The sequence below is a fragment of the Hyperolius riggenbachi genome, chromosome 2, assembly GCF_040937935.1.
Source record: "Hyperolius riggenbachi isolate aHypRig1 chromosome 2, aHypRig1.pri, whole genome shotgun sequence".
Lineage (NCBI taxonomy): Eukaryota > Metazoa > Chordata > Amphibia > Anura > Hyperoliidae > Hyperolius > Hyperolius riggenbachi.
Window position 1 is genome coordinate 316,516,108 of NC_090647.1, and position 19,480 is coordinate 316,535,587.

Sequence of the window (19,480 nt, forward strand, 5' to 3'; positions counted from 1 at the left end):
AACAACTGATCTGCATTCCTGTTCTAGGTAAATAGAGGGAATTCTTCCTAGATGATGATTCTTTTAAGTAATTACAGTGCGCTTACCGGTATTTATTTTTTGAAGGTCTGTAATGACAGCCTCCTTGTTTGTCATGATGGATTTATTTTTTTCCCCACTATGCCATTTGCGTATCCACTGGCAGTGACGCTCTTAGAACCATACTTTTCTGTGCAGAATCTCTGCTTTGAAATACTTGATTTATGTCTGGATTTGTTCCCTCAGTACATTTGTCACTTGTCGTAGGGGACTGGTTAGCACTTATGCCATGCTTATCATGTCAGGTGGCCTGTTATACCTATAGTGTATTCTTCTGATTTATTTTTCTCACACTAAAGACCGGGAACGTGTGGCATAAATGGAGAGAACTATTAAAAAGAGACATTAGCTAGAGCAGGGTGAGCTGTCTTTCGGCTTCGCCCTGCGCCCCTTTTAGATGAATGCAAGAATACCTGACTGGTCTTAAAAAATTACTGGAATAGTTACCGGGTAACTAATGACTTACCTTGTACTCTTCCAAGACAGGCACAAGTGATATAAGAAGGTAAATCCAAGATGAGGGCCTGATCGCCATCATTCCAAACACTTACTGTTTAGCTGATTGTTTAGTCAATAGATCAATTCCATATGGTTTTATAAATGTATGCAGGCAAATCAAAGTAGAAATTTTGCAAATCTTAGACCTCTTTCAGATGGGTAGCTGCTCTCCTGCACCAGGCAGGCACTCCTATAGTCACGTCTGAGCACGGCCGCAGCATAGCTCAGATGTGGCGTCCGGTTCTCTGCCAGCGTTTGACGCCACCACATGTCAGTTATTGACGTGGTGTTACAACTGCTGCCATCTGGCTTCATTTAAATTGCTCCTGAATGGCTTCTTATGGGTAGCAGTTGGGAGACAGAATTGCCTGACAAGCGCACAGTTCATCCTCTTGTCTGGAAGAGACCTTAAAGTGAACCTCAAGTGGGGTAACTCAACTCTCTTCAGGTTTGATACTTGCGTAAGAGGGGGAGCTCTGGATACTAAAGAGCCTTCCTGTTCCTCTGTGCTATCCTGTTAAACTTCTTCTGGATGTCTTTGGAAGTTCTTGCGTTCCCTGTGTGCTTGCAAAGAAGAGCACATCTGCACTGCACATGTGCGAATCAAGACTCATGTGCTCAGTATGGATGTGCTTCTCTTCAGAAGTAATCTGGAATGTGAGTACTTCCAAGCTCTAGAAGATTGAGAAAGTTAATGGGACGGTGCAGGAATGACAGGCAGGATGGAGGACTGGGAAGGCTCTATAATATCCAGAACCTCCCCTCTACTTAGGTAAGTATCAAACCTTTAATGAGTTTCCTCACTTCACATTTGCTTTAAGAAGCGTACATACACAAAGTAAGTGACACCCTCAGGAATTTAGACTTGACCCCGACAGTTTGGGGCAGAGTGTTGCACAGACATGTCGTTAGCGACGGATTGTGTTGCTATGGAGCCGGAAGAGGGACAAAGGTCCAGTGCACAATGGAACATATTCAGGCAGGTGGGGTGGGTAAGGGAACAAGTGGACTTGGCCTAGGGTCATCAAAGGCAAGAATAATGGCTGCAAGGTTGCATTCCTGCCCCCACATATGCAGTACACTATACTGGCCATAGGGATGCAGGAGTCTGCTGCATGTATGAATTCAGGTCGTCGGCTTTAGCTATAGAGTGCAAGAAATTTAAATCTGGATGATGCCATTTATTGGCTAATGTAAAAGAACAAGAGTGAGTAAGCTTTCGGCTGTATAGCCTTTATTGGGCTTCAATCCTGTTTGCTTACAAACTGAATGAACAGACCGCTATATAAATGCAACATCAAACACTCTATCAATCAAAACACTATATCAAAAGGGGATTACACTATAGAGTATAATCTGCTTTGCAAAAAATGGCATAATTAGCCTGGTAAGTGCACTTCGCCTTCAGTGACAAATGAATTGCAATTCCTTCTGCATCCTAGTTAAGTGGACATTCTTTTTCCAATGCTGGATGTAATAATTTCACCTTTCAGTGTACATTATTCTTTAGATACTGGAAGTTTCTGTATGGTGCGGACACTGCCAGGGTGGTTATTGGTTTAGTGGGTACAGAAATATTTATATGTAATGGAATATGTATGTATGTAACGTTTGTTATATTTGTGACTTATTGTTAAACTGATTAAGTACCCCTGTGCTTTTTAAAATGGCTATAATTTTGAGAAAGATTTTACTGGCCATTTTATTAAGTTACTAGGGGCTACTTATGCAGAGGCTAGTGTGAGGCTGACAGCGTGCTTTGCTTGAAGTGATTTCATTATGCAGCCTCTCCCTTCCTCCTCCTTTCTCTTCTTCTTGTGAGATCCGAGGAGGAGCCGCGGGGGGGCACGTACGTGGGGGAGCGCGTTGGGTTTACGAGTGAGCGGGGGGCCCATGGCAGCCGTCTGACGCAGGGCGTTCAGAGGGAGCGTGGGTGGCTGAGGGCACTCCATTGCTTCAAGGTAAGTGACTTGTGGGGCATGGGGTTAGTTGTAGATAGCTTTGTGTAGGAATAACAATGTATTGTAGATTGATTTTATTGTAGCGTAAGTGGACTAGTGGGAGTCAGTCATTTTTGATGGGTGGATATCTGGGTATTGTGATTGGGGTAGTTTTGTTGTTGTTGTTGCCTCATTTTAACCCCTTCATGTCTAGAATTTATGGATTAACCATGATCTGGAATGTACCCTGTGCTTGGTCAGATGAATGCAGTGCCTGCACAATGTTTACATTGTTAGATGGTCTTGTAGACTGCCAAGACTAGGGTGCTCTAATAGGCAAATCTATGCCTGTTGCAGCAGAGGTTGCTCAGGCAGGGTAGATAGTAATGTGATGGTAGGAAGTTGCAGCAGTTGACACTTAAAATGGTAGCTCAGTGCATGTGTGACATCTATTTGGAATTGCTGAAATTCAAGCAGACATCTTTTTGTTGCTGAGGTGTTGCAAATGTACATTGAACTGCCATTGGATGGACAATTAAGGTTAACAAGAGTATTATTCCTATGAGCACCTTTACATTATGGGACGTAGTCCATGCCGGTCAATGAATTGCAAATAATTCCAGGGTATTGCATTATTCAGATTCTGTATGCAAATTCATGTAGCTTTGCAGGATTTTATTGGCTCATTTTTCAAGCTGCATACATTTGCAAAATACTTTAAATTGGTTATTTGCATCTTATTGAACAATTTAAGAAATTCACTATGGGCCTATCGTTCCAACACCACAAAAGTTAAGAATGTTTTCTAGACACGATTTGTCATCCAGTGCAGCAAGTAGTGTTCTAAAAGCAGATAAAAAAAGACTAAGGCTACGGTCACAGTAGGGAGTTGCATGACGTTTCCTGTAAAAACAGGAATGCAATAGAGGAGTAAAGTCGCATCATGCATTGTGCATGCATTACAATTCAATACGATACAAGTATGCTTTACTGCCACTGTTAATGCTCGTGTCATGTGGTAATACCACTACATGGGCGTTGTTGTGCCCAACGTATCAGTTGCTGCTATTCTGCCAATGTGAACATACCATTACACTGTATTTGCATCATGTTTGAAAATTTATTTTCCTGTGCAAAGCATTGCATCACAGAGAATGTAGCCTAAGGCTATGTTGCATTTCCTGTAAAATCAAGACTGCAACGGAATGAAAGTTGCACAATATGCAACTTTTTTGCAGCCAGTCAGTATAAAGTATGCTTCGCTGCCACCGTTAACCACCTGGGCGTTACGGACGAGCTCAGCTCAGCTTTGAATTTTTTTTTTAAACACGCAGCTAGCACTTCGCTAGCTGCGTGTTTTTCCACTCGCTGCCCATCCGCCAATCACCGCCAGGCTGCACCATGGGGTGGATGTGGACTCCCTGTGATGTCGATGACGTCATTCTGTTCGTCACCATGGCGACGGGGAAGCCCTGCAGGAACGGGATTTCCTGATGGGAATGATTGCCAGAGGCGATCGGAAGAGGTAGGGGGATGCCGCAGGGAGGGGGGAATCATGTAGCTAGCGCTAGGCTAGCTACATAAAAAAAAACCCCTCCCGCAGCCGTGCGCCACATATAATCAGAACGCTAGGGAGGTGGCACACGTTATGCGGTAATGCACTATTAGGATACTGGCCATTGGAACGCATTGCACTGCATGTGGTCTGAACGTACTTATTGCAGTGGGACTTTCTGCTTTGATGCTTCTATAAAGTCGCACAGCAGATGCCTCCCTAGCGTTCTGATTCTAGTGAAACAAGACTATCTCTGAATCTGTATATATTTTTTTTTTAAAGGGTGAGGGCATTTTTGTTAGGTCCCGATTCATTTTAAAAGATTTAGTTTTGACTTTAGATATTTTTATTTAGTTCTATTCTGTGATAATTCTTTTCTGTTTACTTGGCTATCCACAATGGCTGAAAGAAAATGTCCACTGAAAGTGCAAAGAGAAGGGACCTAGTATTTCAAAGCTCTTTTATTAAGACATTAACAGAGATGCAGCAAATGGGGCAAGCAAGGACGACGTTTCGAGAGGAGCCACCTCTCTTTATCAAGTCAACATGCCTTTTGAGTATATACAATCAAAGCAGCCTTAACTAGTGGTTGCTCCACAAGGGAGCCAATCAGAATAACCAGGACGCTCTGTTGCCAACCACTCCCGCTGCAGTCTGCCTCCAGAACACCCCCCCTGCAAGATGACCTGATGGGGGGGGGGGGGGCTTTCACCAGCTAAAACGCTCCAAACCCTATGCAGTGGCTGCTGGAGCGCCGACCAATAGACAGGTGGGGCTGCCCAAAGTTCACAACGTCAGACGCATGATGTATGCGCAAATATGCTAAAAAATACGCCTGCATCAAAACAAAGACTGCATCAGGATTGGTCTGCAACAGGGTGTCCTGGTTATTCTGATTGGACCCTTGTGGAGCAACCACTACCACTAATTCAGGCTGCTTTGATTGTATTTACTCAGAGGGCATGTTGAAATGATAGAGGCGGCTCCTCTCAAAACGTCCTTGCTTGCCCTATTTGCTGTATCTCTGCTGATGCCTTAATAAAAGAGCTTTGAAATACTGAAGACGGCACTGGGTTCCTTCTTTTCGTTCTTCTGCTGCTGTTCCTTGAGACAGGGACAACAACCATAGCATGTCGCACTTGCATGGTTTTGTGCTGCATAATACTTCTTTCTCCGATGTCCACTGAAAGGACAGAATTGTCTGGACAAATAGGCATGAATTCCTCCTGGACATGAAGGGGTTAAATAACAGCTTTAGAATGTATGATTGTTTATTACTTATTAATTGCTTTAAAATCTCCTCTGAAAAATTCTCTGTTCTTGTGTCCAGGTGGCTACGGCTACCGCAAAAGTGGGAATGAGAAGTATGGCCCTCCAGTTCGAACGATGTACCGACTGCGGGTGGAGAACCTTTCCTCTAGATGCAGCTGGCAGGACCTCAAGGTAGGAGACTTTTGTCTGTTAGCAGTTACTATACACCTAATGTCATTCTTTGATCCCCTTGTTACCATCAAAAAATAAATCTATGCCTTGAACGGCCGACTCCTCCACCCTCTTCTCCCGTCATCCTTTGCCTTATCTGCATATGTGTCTGTTTTATAGGATTTTATGCGCCAAGCTGGAGAAGTCACTTATGCAGATGCTCATCAGCGGCGTCCTAATGAGGGTATTATAGAATTCCGCAGTTATTCCGACATGAGACGAGCACTGGATAAACTGGATGGCTGTCAGGTTAATGGGAGGAAAATCCGTCTGGTGGAAGATAGGGCTGAATCCAAATACTCTTCTTCACGCAGTCGATCCAGGTAATGATTTGGGTGCTTTGTATACAGGGTTAGGATGCCCAATAGTAATACAATCTTGATTGTCCAAGCTTAACAAATCTATGTAGTAAAAAGATAAACTAAGTTGGCATAGTTTGAATGTGTACTTTATGTAGTCCCTCATATTACATAGAAAGTGTCAAGATTGCATCATCAATGGACACCTTTAGAATTAAAGTATGTGTTACGGCTTCTGTGCATCTGCAATTCAAAACTTTAAAGCATAAGTTCACATGTAAAAATCTGTTTATCCATTGTAAATACCCACCCCACTGGCCATAGACAAACATAACTCTATTGGCTTTCCTTGCTTTGCAGTGTGCCTCTCTGTGGATAGGATGGCAGCACAGTGTGAACGGAGGTGTGGTCACTGTATGGTAGACACAACTATTGCGTACAGTAATGCATGTGTACCATGCAGCATCTAAACATATGTTCTTTCATTGCATTTGCTGCACTGGGACTAGGGTTTCTTAGGGCCCTTACCGGTAAGCGTTTTGTGGATCATTTTTCATTTTCGGGGGGGGGGGGGGGGGGTTCAGGAAGAGTTGGGCCAACACACGGAGCCACCAGTGGGACCCGGAACAGAGCCTGGAGGCCGCTGGGGGACCTTGCAGCCTATGGTGGGCTGGAGGAAGCCCCAGGTAAGTACCAATGAGCAAGTTTTGGTTACCTGGAGTCGGTGGTTTCATAAACTGAGATTTTTGTACAGACTACACAGCCCTGCTTCCGGGGGATCCCGACAACGTCCGCTATTTTTCCTCTTCTCCAAGGCTCTGCATCCCACTGATGAGATCGCAGTCTGTCATCATGACAGCCGGCAATCTAACTATAGGGTTACAGCACCACCCAGAGGACCAAGGCAAAACTGCAGCACTGGATCCCAGGGAGGTGACTGAGTGCTGGGCTGCTGCAGAACTCCCTAGCAGCATGATTTTTTTTTTTTTTATCCAGGTTTTAGGATCTAAAAGCATGCAAAAAAAATTGCACTGCTTTTAGACCCTGAAATCCAGAAAGAATAACGCCAAGGGGGCTAAGAGCCCATTCTTCTGTGCAGCTATTTACTGGTGGTAAAACTTTCTCTATGGTATGCTAGCAATTGTGTACCTCAGTGTTGTTAAAGGACATCAGTCATAAAAAAAGTTGAAACCTAAATTTAGTATTATGTTTTAAAACACTTCCTAGTTTTCAAATCTCTAAAAACAGTTAGTTTGATGGATTCTGGGTCATAGTAAGTCAAAAGGGAATATAGATATCACATGGCTTTGTGCAATTATCTTAGAATAATAGTCCTTCACATTTGGTTTAACCCTAGCCTTGTTCTTTTTTTGTGCCCTGGCTGTTGGTAATCCTGCTATGGTAGATGATTACAGGGAAAATCCTCACAAACAGGACCTCCGTGACTTGCACCAACTCTTAGAAAGCATGCAGAAGACAGCCGCACATCCACGTATCACTAGGTGTGTGCCATGGCAACATGTTTCTGGCTGTATTAGCATTCTATTAAGCAGCTGTCCTCTGCTTGCATTTCTAAAACAAGCAGCGGCACAGACTGGGGTTAAACCGTAACACAATGTAAGTTTACATTCTATAGGTCCCTCGCCGTCATTCCATGCAGCAACAGCCGTATGGAAGCTGTCCGACTTAGCCAGTCGCAGGCCACTGACAGCGAGCCTCCTTGATTGTGCTTCTGTTGCTGTGAATATTCTGCACATGTGCTGTTCCAATTTTTATGAACTGCACAATCACAGAATGCTCCCGGCCACAGGAGCGCATTAGGAGACGGACGGCCTGGGGCCGCGCATACAGCTGTCAGGCCACTTAAAAAGAACCAGAGACGAAGCACCCTCATGTATTTTTACCATATATATCAGTGGGGACATTAGAGAAAATGCCTACCCTGCTCTTTGCTTCCTCCTTCACTGCTCAGCCCTCTTATCAGCCCTGATAAAATCACTGACTGTGCATTCAGTTTGGCTTTGCCCAGGAATCATAGCGGAGTCTGTCTTCTCTGATGTATTTTCAAGCCCAAGCCTGCCCTCTTCTGGCTCTGCTATAATGACTCAGCTATAATGATTCCTGAGCAAAGCCAGACTGAATGCTAAGTCGGGGATTTTATTAGGGCTGATAACAAGCAGGCTGAGCAGTGAAGGATGAAGCAGAGAGCAGGGTAGGTGTTTTTTCCAATGTTCCCATTGATATATATGGTAAAATACACGAGGGTGCTTTATAATATAAACATTTCTGCTTAAAGGGAACCTTAACCACTTCCCGACCGCCCACTACACAGGGGCGGCGGGGAAGTGGAGCCCTGCAGGACGGCCTCACCCACAGAGGCGGCAGTCCATTTAAGGGCATGGGCGGAGCGATCGCGTCATCCGTGACGCGATCCTCCGCCCGGGATCGAAGCACGGGCATTTTGTCTCCGCTCGCCGGCCACTTAGCAGAGCCGGCGAGCGGAGGAATCCGCAGGATCCACCAATCAGGGAGTATAAGGCACTTTGTTAGGTAAACAAAGTGCCTTATACGTGCTTCCTCCTCGCCTCGTGGTCTCATTGTTGCAGAGACCACCAGCGAGGAGGAACCACTTGTAAGTGACATAGCTACACTGTGTTTTTTGCCCTCAGCCTCCCTGATCACCCACCCCAGCCTTCCTACCCCCCCTGATCACCCCAGCAGACCCCTGCCCATCACCCTTGCACCCCTGTAAAACCCCCACCCCCCCCACCTGCCACTAACTAGCGACGCTGCCCCTTAGTTTAGGTCCCTAACTGCCTCCTAGTCACCCCTGATCCCCCCCCCCCTACCTTTAGATCATCCCCACACCCCATCCCAGACTACCCCCCTGTATACTGTATACATCTGTATACAGCTACATTACCCTCTGATCCCCCTCTGATCACCTGTCTATCACCTGTCCATCAGCCCTCAGCACCCCCACCCATCAGAGCAGACCCTAACTGCCCCGCGGGGGTAACCGATCACCTGCCCAGGCCCTCGATTGCCCTCGTACCCCCCTTCTGATTACATCCCCTGCTGTTTGTTTACATCTGTCCTCCCCAGCAATCACTAACTGATCTTTGATCAGTAACCCCCTGTGTCTGCCTCTCATCAGATCAGGACTCAGTCTGCCCCGTGCAGGCTCCTGATCAACCCCCCACCCCCTCAAATCGCCCTCAGACCCCCCCCCTAATCACCGTCCAAGTGCATTGTATTTGACTGTGCTGCGCTTGTATTCGATTGTGCTGCGCTTGTATTCAATTGTGGTGTAATTGTATTTGATTGTCCCGTGATCGGCTTCGATTGCCCCGTGATTGTTTGATTGCCTGAGACCCCACTTCCCGCCACACCCAACCCCCCCCTCCCCCCCACCACACCCAACCCCCCCCCCCCCCCACCACCACCACCACCACCACCTCCAACCACCACCTTCCGAGTGCATCAGATTTGCTTGTGCTGTGATTGGAGTCGATTGTGCTGTAATTGTATTTGATTGTCCCGTGATCGACTTCGATTGCCCCGTGATTGTTTGATTGCCTGAGACCCCACTTCCCGCCACACCCAATCCCACCCTCCCCCATCACCTTCCGAGTGCATCAGATTTGATTGGGCTGTGATTGGAGTCGATTGTGCTGTAATTGTATTTGATTGTCCCGTGATCGGCTTCGATTGCCCCGTGATTGTTTGATTGCCTGAGACCCCACTTCCCGCCACACCCAATCCCACCCTCCCCCCATCACCTTCCGAGTGCATCAGATCTGCTTGTGCTGTGATTGGAGTCGATTGTGCTGTAATTGGATTTGATTGTCCCGTGATTGTTTGATTGCCTCTGAGACCCCACTTCCCACCAACCCCAATACCTCTCAAATACTCCCTTTTTGCTAGGTAGGTGCTCTTTTTTTCTGGGTAGTCTCGGAGGAAAACCCCATAAATTTAGCAATCCAAAATGGCAAGAAGGGGGCTTTCCGATGACGAGGTATACAGGTACATGGACCAGTCGGATGAGTTCTTTTGGGAAGAATCATCCGTCGAATCTTCCGGGTCCGATTTTGAACCTGTAGAAAGCAGTGGTTCCCTGACCGATACTGATGACGAGGCTATGGTCCCGGCTAGAGCCAGGCGTACCAGACCCCAAGTCGTTAGACCGCAGGTGGCGCAGGATCCGCCTCAAGGGCAGCAGGGTGGTGCTAGCGCTGTTGATAGTTTTCTTGGTGAGGCAGGCACCAGCAGCGCAGCATCTCCTGGACTTAGTGCCAGTGCTTCCGTAGACCCTGACGAAGTGGTGAGCGTCAGCATGGAAGTTGAAACTGGTACGGTGGCAAGTGCAGTAGTACCCCCGTCGCAGCCACCAAGAAGAAGACGGGCCCGTAGTACCCATAGACTCCCAGAGGTGCTGGCACAACCAGATTGGCAATCCCCTGATTCCGCCGCACCCGTAGTGCCCCCTTTCACCGCCCAGTCTGGAGTCTAGGTGGCGACAGCTCATCTAGGAACGGCCCTAGACTTTTTGCAGCTGTTCATCACCCAGGTTCTCTTGGACTTAATTGTGGTTGAGACCAACCGTAAAGCCACACAATTCATCACCGAGCACCCGGAGAGCATGTATGCCCAGCCTTTCGGGTGGAAACCAGTCCAAGTTTCCGACATTAAAATCTTTTTGGCCCTTATCCTTCACTTGGGACTAATGAAACAGAATGTACTGCGGTCGTATTGGTCTACGAACCCAGTAAATCATGTTCCCTTGTACCCTGCTGCCATGTCCAGGACACGATTTGAGTCCATCCTGCGCTTCCTGCACTTCAACGACGACAAAACCTGTCATGAAAAGGGCCACCCTGCTTATGACCGGCTCCACAAAATTCGGCCCCTCATAGACCACCTGTCATCAACATTTGCAGATGCTTATATCCCTGAACAGAACATCTGCGTAGACGAGTCCCTCTTACGCTTTACCGGGCGCCTTGGCATCAAACAGTACATCCCAAGCAAGCGCGCCCGGTATGGGGTGAAACTGTATAAGCTCTGTGAAAGGGCCACAGGCTATACATGTCGTTTTAGGGTCTATGAGGGAAAAGACTCAAAATTGGAGCCGGTCGGATGCCCTGACTACCTGGGGAGCAGTGGAAAGGTTGTGTGGGACTTGGTGTCACCCTTGTTCCAGAAGGGGTACCATCTTTTTGTGGACAATTATTACACAAGTGTGGCCCTCTTTCAGCACTTAAAGTTAGAAGGAATCCGATGCTGTGGCACTGCGCGGCCTAGTCGCCAGGGCTTCCCCCAACGGCTCGTTACCACCAGACTTTTACGGGGGCAGAGGGTCGCCTTGCGTACTGAAGACCTGCTCGCGGTGAAATGGAGGGACAAGAGGGACGTTTACTTTCTGTCCACCATTCACACAGACACGACAGTCCAAATTCAACGGGCAACTAAGGTCATTGAAAGGCCCCTTGTCGTCCACGAATATAATGTCAACATGGGAGGGGTGGACTTCAATGACCAGAGGTTAGCGCCCTATTTAGTTACCCGGAAAACAAGACGCTGGTATAAGAAAGTGTCTTTTTATCTGATTCAATTGGCAGTTTACAACAGCTTTGTTCTCTACAGTAAGGCTGGGAGAACTGGATCTTTCCTCCAATTTCAGGAAGAGATCATTATGGACATCCTGTATCCAGGAGGTGCCAGGCCCCCCCCCCCCCCCCCCCCCCAGATGCAACTAGCCGACTGCATGGAAGGCATTACGCCTATCAGCTTCCGTGTGCCCCAGGTTAACGCATCCGAAGAAAACGTTGCCGTGTCTGCAGCAGGGCTGGAACAAGGAGTGACACCGTTTATTATTGTCCCCGCTGTCCTGACCAGCCTGGTCTATGCGTAGGGCCGTGTTTTGAGAGGTACCACGAGCAGGTACACTATTAGAACCTAGGGAACTCCAGACACAGGAGTAGGCACACACTCAGTGGTCTTTCGCACATTGTCGCAGGGAGAGGAGAGGTAAGCTTGAAGACCAAACGGGTAAGCATAAAAATGGGAAGAAGGATCGGTTTCCATGCTTGATATTGCTGATCTGTCCTGGGTTGGCGATATAAGACGGCATGTTTGAATTTCCCTTGAGTGTGGACACCCCCGGTTTATATGTGATTTGGGCCTATGATGATGCTTTAATGCCACACAGAGTCATCTCTATTGGCAGGCATATTGCTGTATCCTACAGGCATAATGCTGTATACTAAAGTTCTGAGGCCCAGTCACATAAGTTGGTGGCTCACCCTGAGTGCAGGGTGGCACGGGGTGTCTCTCTCCTGAGGTTATCACTGCCATTGATGTGGAGGAAGATCTGCCATTGATGTGGAGCAAGGTATGTTTGCCGTTCATTTTTCCTTTCAGCCCAGAGTGCATTACTTGTATACCCAATATAAGGAGTATAGCAGAAACTCCTAATACTGGCCATACATGTAATGATTGCAGAGACCCTAAAATGCCAGGACAGACTCCACAAATGACCCCATTTTGGAAAGAGGACACCCTAAAGTATTATGTGAGGTGCACGGTGAGTTCATAAAAGATTTTAGTTTTTGTCACAAGTTAGCAGAATTTTTTTTTTTATTTTTTTTTAACAAAGTGTCATTTTCCGTTAACTTGTGACAAAAAATAAAATTTTCAATGACCTCACCATTCCCCTCATGGAATACCTTGTTGTGTATTCTTTCCAAAATGGAGTCATTTGTGGGGTTTGTTAACTGTCCTGGCAAGTGGGCGGGGTGCTAAATTTTGAGCACCCCTGTAAAGCCTAAAGGTACTCATTGGACTCTGGACCCCTTAGCGCAGTTAGGGTGCAAAAAGGTGCCACACATGTGGTATCGCCGTACTCGGGAGAAGTAGTACAATGTGTTTTGGGGTGTATTTTTACATATACCCATGCTGGGTGGGAGAAATACCTCTGTAAATGACAATCTTTTGATTTTGTTACACACAATTGTCCATTTACAGAGTTATTTCTCCCACCCAGCATGGGTATGTGTAAAAATACACCCCAAAACACATTGTACTACTTCTCCCGAGTACGGCGATACCACATGTGTGGCACTTTTTTGCACCCTAACTGCGCTAAAGGGCCCAAAGTCCAATGAGTACCTTTAGGATTTCACAGGTCATTTTGCGGAATTTGATTTCCAGACTCCTCCTCACGGTTTAGGGCCCCTAAAATGCCAGGGCAGTATAGGAACCCCACAAATGACCCCATTTTAGAAAGAAGACACCCCAAGGTATTCCGTTAGGAGTATGGTGAGTTCATAGAAGATTTTATTTTTTGTCAAAAGTTAGCGGAAAATTGATTTGTATTGTTTTTTTCACAAAGTGTCATTTTCCGCTAACTTGTGACAAAAAATAAAATCTTCTATGAACTCACCATACTCCTAACGGAATACCTTGGGGTGTCTTCTTTCTAAAATGGGGTCATTTGTGGGGTTCCTATACTGCCCTGGCATTTTAGGGGCCCTAAACCGTGAGGAGTAGTCTGGAAATCAAATTCCGCAAAATGACCTGTGAAAGCCTAAAGGTGCTCATTGGACTTTGGGCCCTTTAGCGCAGTTAGGGTGCAAAAAAGTGCCACACATGTGGTATTGCCGTACTCGGGAGAAGTAGTACAATGTGTTTTGGGGTGTATTTTTACACATACCCATGCTGGGTGGGAGAAATACCTCTGCAAATGACAATCTTTTGATTTTTTTACACACAATTGTCCATTTACAGAGATGTTTCTCCCACCCAGCATGGGTATGTGTAAAAATTCACCCCAAAACACATTGTACTACTTCTCCCGAGTACGGTGATACCACATGTGTGGCACTTTTTTGCACCCTAACTGCGCTAAAGGGCCCAAAGTCCAATGAGCACCTTTAGGCTTTCACAGGTCATTTTGCGGAATTTGATTTCCAGACTACTCCTCACGGTTTAGGGCCCCTAAAATGCCAGGGCAGTATAGGAACCCCACAAATGACCCCATTTTAGAAAGAAGACACCCCAAGGTATTCCGTTAGTATGGTGAGTTCATAGAAGATTTTATTTTTTGTCACAAGTTAGCGGAAAATGACACTTTGTGAAAAAAACAATAAAAATCAATTTTCCGCTAACTTTTGACAAAAAATAAAATCTTCTATGAACTCGCTATGCTACTAACGGAATACATTGGGGTGTCTTCTTTCTAAAATGGGGTCATTTGTGGGGTTCCTATACTGCCCTGGCATTTTAGGGGCCCTAAACCGTGAGGAGTAGTCTGGAAATCAAATTCCGCAAAATGACCTGTGAAATCCTAAAGGTACTCATTGGACTTTGGGCCCTTTAGCGCAGTTAGGGTGCAAAAAAGTGCCACACATGTGGTATCGCCGTACTCAGGAGAAGTAGTACAATGTGTTTTGGGGTGTATTTTTACACATACCCATGCTGGGTGGGAGAAATAACTCTGTAAATGGACAATTGTGTGTAAAAAAAATTAACAAATTGTCATTTACAGAGATATTTCTCCCACCCAGCATGGGTATGTGTAAAAATACACCCCAAAACACATTATACTACTTCTCCTGAGTACGGCAATACCACATGTGTGGCACTTTTTTGCAGCCTAACTGCGCTAAGGGGTCCAAAGTCCAATGAGCACCTTTAGGCTTTACAGGGGTGCTTACAATTTAGCACCCCCCAAAATGTCAGGACAGTAAACACACCCCACAAATGACCCCATTTTGGAAAGTAGACCCTTCAAGGTATTCAGAGAGGGGCATGGTGAGTCCGTGGCAGATTTCATTTTTTTTTGGTGCAAGTTAGAAGAAATGGAAACTTTTTTTTTTTTTTTTTTCGTGTCACAAAGTGTCATTTTCCGCTTACTTGTGACAAAAATTAATATCTTCTATGAACTCACTATGCCTCTCAGTGAATACTTTGGGATGTCTTCTTTCCAAAATGGGGTCATTTGGGGGGTATTTATACTATCCTGGAATTCTAGCCCCTCATGAAACATGACAGGGGTTCAGAAAAGTCAGAGATGCTTGAAAATGGGAAAATTCACTTTTTGCACCATAGTTTGTAAACGCTATAACTTTTACCCAAACCAATAAATATACGCTGAATGGGGTTTTTTTTATCAAAAACATGTTTGTCCACATTTTTCGCGCTGCATGTATACAGAAATTTTACTTTATTTGAAAACTGTCAGCACAGAAAGTTAAAAAAATCATTTTTTTGCCAAAATTCATGTCTTTTTTGCTGAATATAATAAAAAGTAAAAATCGCAGGATCAATTAAATAGCACTAAAAGAAAGCTTTATTAGTGACAAGAAAAGGAGCCAAAATTCATTTAGGTGGTAGGTTGTATGAGCGAGCAATAAACCGTGAAAGCTGCAGTGGTCTGAATGGAAAAAAAGTGGCCGGTCCTTAAGGGGTAGAAAGCCCTAGGTCCTCAAGTGGTTAAGTGGCCCAAATGTGGTTGGTTTAACTTTCCTGGAGCTACTTCCAGCCCCCTGTAGTCCTTCTGGTCCCTCATCCTTCCGGTCCACTACATTCCACTGCTGTGCCCCTCTGAAAGCTGTCTGCCTGACACGGGCTACAGCAGTTGCAGGTTTTTATGAACATATGCGGATTGCGGCTACCCGTGTGAGTGCGATCAGGGCTGCACATGCGCAGTAGCCCCCAACAATGCTCAGACTGCTTTCAGCGGGGCGCAGCAGTGGAACACAGCAGACCAGGACAACATTGAGGGATCTAACGGACTGCAGAGTGCTGGGAGGCGTACAAGATATTGCTGGAAGCCGAATTAGTGTTTTAACTGTAACTTCAGCTCCGTCTTCTGACGGCGCCGAAGTTACTCTGTGCGCTGCTATAGCCGTAATTCCTATTACGGCCTATGGTGGTGCAGGCTGTGCCCAAACCTCCTGCGCTGGATACTTAGCGTTTGGCTGGGAGAAGCCCCAAGTAAGTTAAACTGACCCTGTTTGGGTCACTTAGGCCGCGTTCACATTACAAACGCGTAGGGCACGCATGGGGAACGCAACGCGTACGAACGCACGCCATCCGCGTTTGTATGCGTTGCGTGGCTGATTCCCAACACTGAAAAGTGAATGGGACAGCCACGCGTTTTGGCAAAAAATGCGTGCAGCATGCGTTCCCGGACCGCACAGGTCCGGAACGCATGCAGTGTGAACATCAGACAGTGCACTCTATGCACTGTCTGATGTCGTCCGTGTCGGCCACCTGAACGCGTTTCCAAAACGCGTCTAGAAACGCGTGCAGTGTGAACGGGGCCTCAAGGATCCCTTTCAGTGAATCTTTGTGAAGTTCAAATCATTTCCTGAATTTTTTTTTTCCCTCTATATTATTTCAGGTCTCGCTCACGCAGGAGCAGTCCTTCTCGATCAAGGTTGGTGTTTTTCTTGACCAGTCTTTGAATGAACAATCTTATAATGTGTAGTGTCTTCATGCATTTCTACGCTTACTTTTCAGGTCTCGTTCTCGAAGCAGGAGCAGAAAGCGTGATAGACAAAGCAGGAGTTACAGCAAAGGAAGCAGAGACAGCAGAAGTAAAGAAAAAGCTGGAAGTAAACAGAGGGACAATAGCCGTAGTAAAGAAAGAAGTCCAGACAGAGACCGCAGTGCCAGAGACAGGAGTCGGAGCAAAGACAGGGACAGAAGCAAAAGCAAAGAAAGGAGGGACAATGATGGAAGTCAGGGAAGGAATAGGGAAAGGAGCAGAAGCAAGGATAGAAGCAGAAGCAGGGATAGGAAAGATAGAAATAGCAGACGAAGCAGAGATCGGAGAGATAGAGACAGGAGCGGCAGTCGAAGTGACAGAGAGCGCCAACGGAGGAAGCAATCTGGCAGCTCAGATAGGAGCCGCAGCAATGAAAGTAGAAAGAATGGTAGGAGATCAAGCCGTAGTGTTAGCAGAGAGAGAAGTCGAAAGCGTAGCCGAGAGAGAAGTGCCAGCATAGAGCAGTCCAAGAAAAGTAAGAAAGAGGATCCAGTGGCATTTACCACAGAGTCTGACCAGGAACATGAAATAGAAGAAGGTGAGATTGATTACCCTCGATTTGCAACTTCTAGTGCCCCCGCTCCTCGAACACCCCCTCAATCACCACCTCAGTCTTCACCACCCCCTCAATCTTCGTCTCCTCAATCTTCACCTCCTCCATCCTCCCCACCTGCTGAAGCTGTTGCCAGTGAGGAAAGGGAAGAGGAAAAAGAGGAAGAAGCCCCAGTAAGCAGCTCCCCCACTAAACCACCGTCTCCACCATCCTCTCCCAAGGAAGCCTGACATTTTTCCCCCATTTCTTTTTCTAGCTGAGCACTACTCTGCTCCTTTTTGTGTTGAATATTTTTTATATTTATTTCATTTTTTTAATTAACATATCTTCTGTCCTGTTAGTCCCCTATTCAGTATGTACTATATTTCAAATTGTAAAAGTGCAGCATACTGAAATCGACAATGTACAATTAATGCAGCATCTCAGAAGAAATGTCTTAAATGAAAGCAAGAAATGAAATGCAATAAAGTTGCACTGTATATTAGATGGATCCGTGCTGAGTAATACTGAATAAAAAGTGTACCTCCACTACTCTGGACCAGTGTTTGTGCCCATGTGAAAGGGGCTGGAATGGTCTGTTTGTCATGACCTGCTGCATCAGTCTGTGCAGAGGTGGAGTTGTTTAATACACTGTTTGTCTGCAGGTACAAGGAGTTTCCTAATACTTGCTTCTGTTAATGCCTGCTCTGATGGTACATCCAAATGGCAGGGCAATGATGGCTGAACAGTGAGAGAGTTCAGTTAATGACCTGTGCATATTTTTTTCTAACCACCCCCCAAATATCGAAGTTCCCCCAATGTGTTCTGCTACACTCCCTTGTAATCTCTTATGTATTTAGAAGTGTTTAACAGTGAATTGACCAGAGAGTGCTCAGGGGAAATTAATGGTGTAAAATGGTTAATAATCTTTAGGATTTCCCAGATTTATTCCTGACTTTTTTTTAAATTTTTAATTTGTATTGTTTATTTTTACTGATAGTGACAGCCCTCTTGTTTTTCATCGGTCTCTTTGAATAAAGAATATTTTTGCTTCAACAAGTATTATTTAGTAATGTGTTGGGACACTATTATGTCCATTTCAGAGAATAAACTCTTGTGTTGGCATTTTGTAATGCAATTTCTAATGCTTCACTCATTTAGTAGCAATAACTAAAGGATTAGTGTACTTCTAAATGTGTAATATTCCAAAATTGTACCCTGATTAATAGCATACTGCTGATGGTGCTGCCTTTCTGGCTATTTAAAAAAAAAACAACACTTTTCCATGACCATGTACAATATACTTTCTACACTTTTTACACCAGCTCTAAAATGTATGTAAACGCTGCCAGCTTTCCGCTGCTCTCCATGTAAACCTCCAGCACTGCCCATTTCCATATACAATCTTTGGGTTGCTTTCACACTCTGGCCCATATGCAATTAACTTTCCCTTCTGAGTATTCTCCTAGGTCATTTTTCCACATTTTATCAACAAATGCCTTTTAAACCACCAGCAAGGTAGAAAATAAACAATCATTTTAGTAGGAGTTTTTCACCCACTTTTTGGCATTTTTCAATTACAAAGTATTAAAGGAAACCTGTGATGAGGGTTAAAGTGTAATATTTATACTTGAGGTACCTGAGGCTTACTCTAGCCCCATGTTGTCCGTGGGCTCACTCCCCAGTCGCGCTCTTCTGCGCATGCTCTGCTGCCCATGTGCCCCTCTTTCCCATCGCAATAGTACTGTGCAAGCGGGGGACCAGGGGTTGTGTGGCCAGTCTGCACATGCGCAGAATAGCATGACTAGACAAACTACTGGAGGTGACAATGGAGTCCACAGGCCACATGGTGCTGGAGGAAGCCCCATGTTAGTACAAATACTGCACTTTACCCCGTCTCGAGCGCACTTTTAGGCCTTGTTCACATTGCGATCGGCTCGCGTGTCTGTCTGCAATGGGCTTTTTTTCTGCTTTTTTCAGCAATTTTTTGCGTGTGCGCTAATATTTGTGGGCGTTTTTTGCCTGCGTTTAAAATTTTACAAAAACGCCTATGTGAACAAGGCCTCGGTAGTTATTTTAAAGAGAAGGTAATAAAATATATCCTAGGAGAAAAAGTTGAATAATGGCCTCTAAGGCCTCATTCACACCTAAAAACACAAATGCCAGCAGTTTGCATTTTTTGTGCGCCTCCCACCCCAAACCAGCCCCCCCCCCCCTTCTTTCCTGGTGCTCCCCTGTATGCTTCGCTTTTCTAAGTGCTTTTCCAGAGCGGTTTTGTAATTCACTTCCTGAAGCAAGTCAGGAAGTGAACTCTTTGACCCGGGAAAGAATAAATACAATGTATTTATTCTTAAAAATGCCAACGCAATGGCTGCACAAAGCGATTTTGTGAGCGTTTGTGTTCTTCCTATACCTTCCATTGAGGCAAAATCGCCCCCAAAATGGTATGGGCACTGCTTTGCTGAATGCACAGCGCACGAACTGCGCTGATATGAACCTTCTCAGAAATTCATTGCAAAATCGCCTGTGCTCGAAAAAAGG

At 45.6% G+C, this 19,480-nt stretch overlaps 1 protein-coding gene across 1 annotated transcript in view; it reads left to right on the forward strand.

The window, feature by feature from the left end:
- The window catches only part of LOC137546553 (serine/arginine-rich splicing factor 6-like), a 29,006-nt gene extending 11,008 nt beyond the window's left edge, over nt 1-17,998 (forward strand). The window contains exons 3-6 of the mRNA XM_068269160.1: nt 5,402-5,514; nt 5,674-5,876; nt 16,261-16,296; nt 16,380-17,998. Of these exons, the coding sequence (XP_068125261.1) occupies nt 5,402-5,514; nt 5,674-5,876; nt 16,261-16,296; nt 16,380-17,190 (1,163 nt within the window). The 3' untranslated portion in view covers nt 17,191-17,998. The remainder of the gene's footprint in view (nt 1-5,401; nt 5,515-5,673; nt 5,877-16,260; nt 16,297-16,379) is intronic.
- The last annotated feature ends 1,482 nt before the right edge of the window (nt 17,999-19,480 follow it).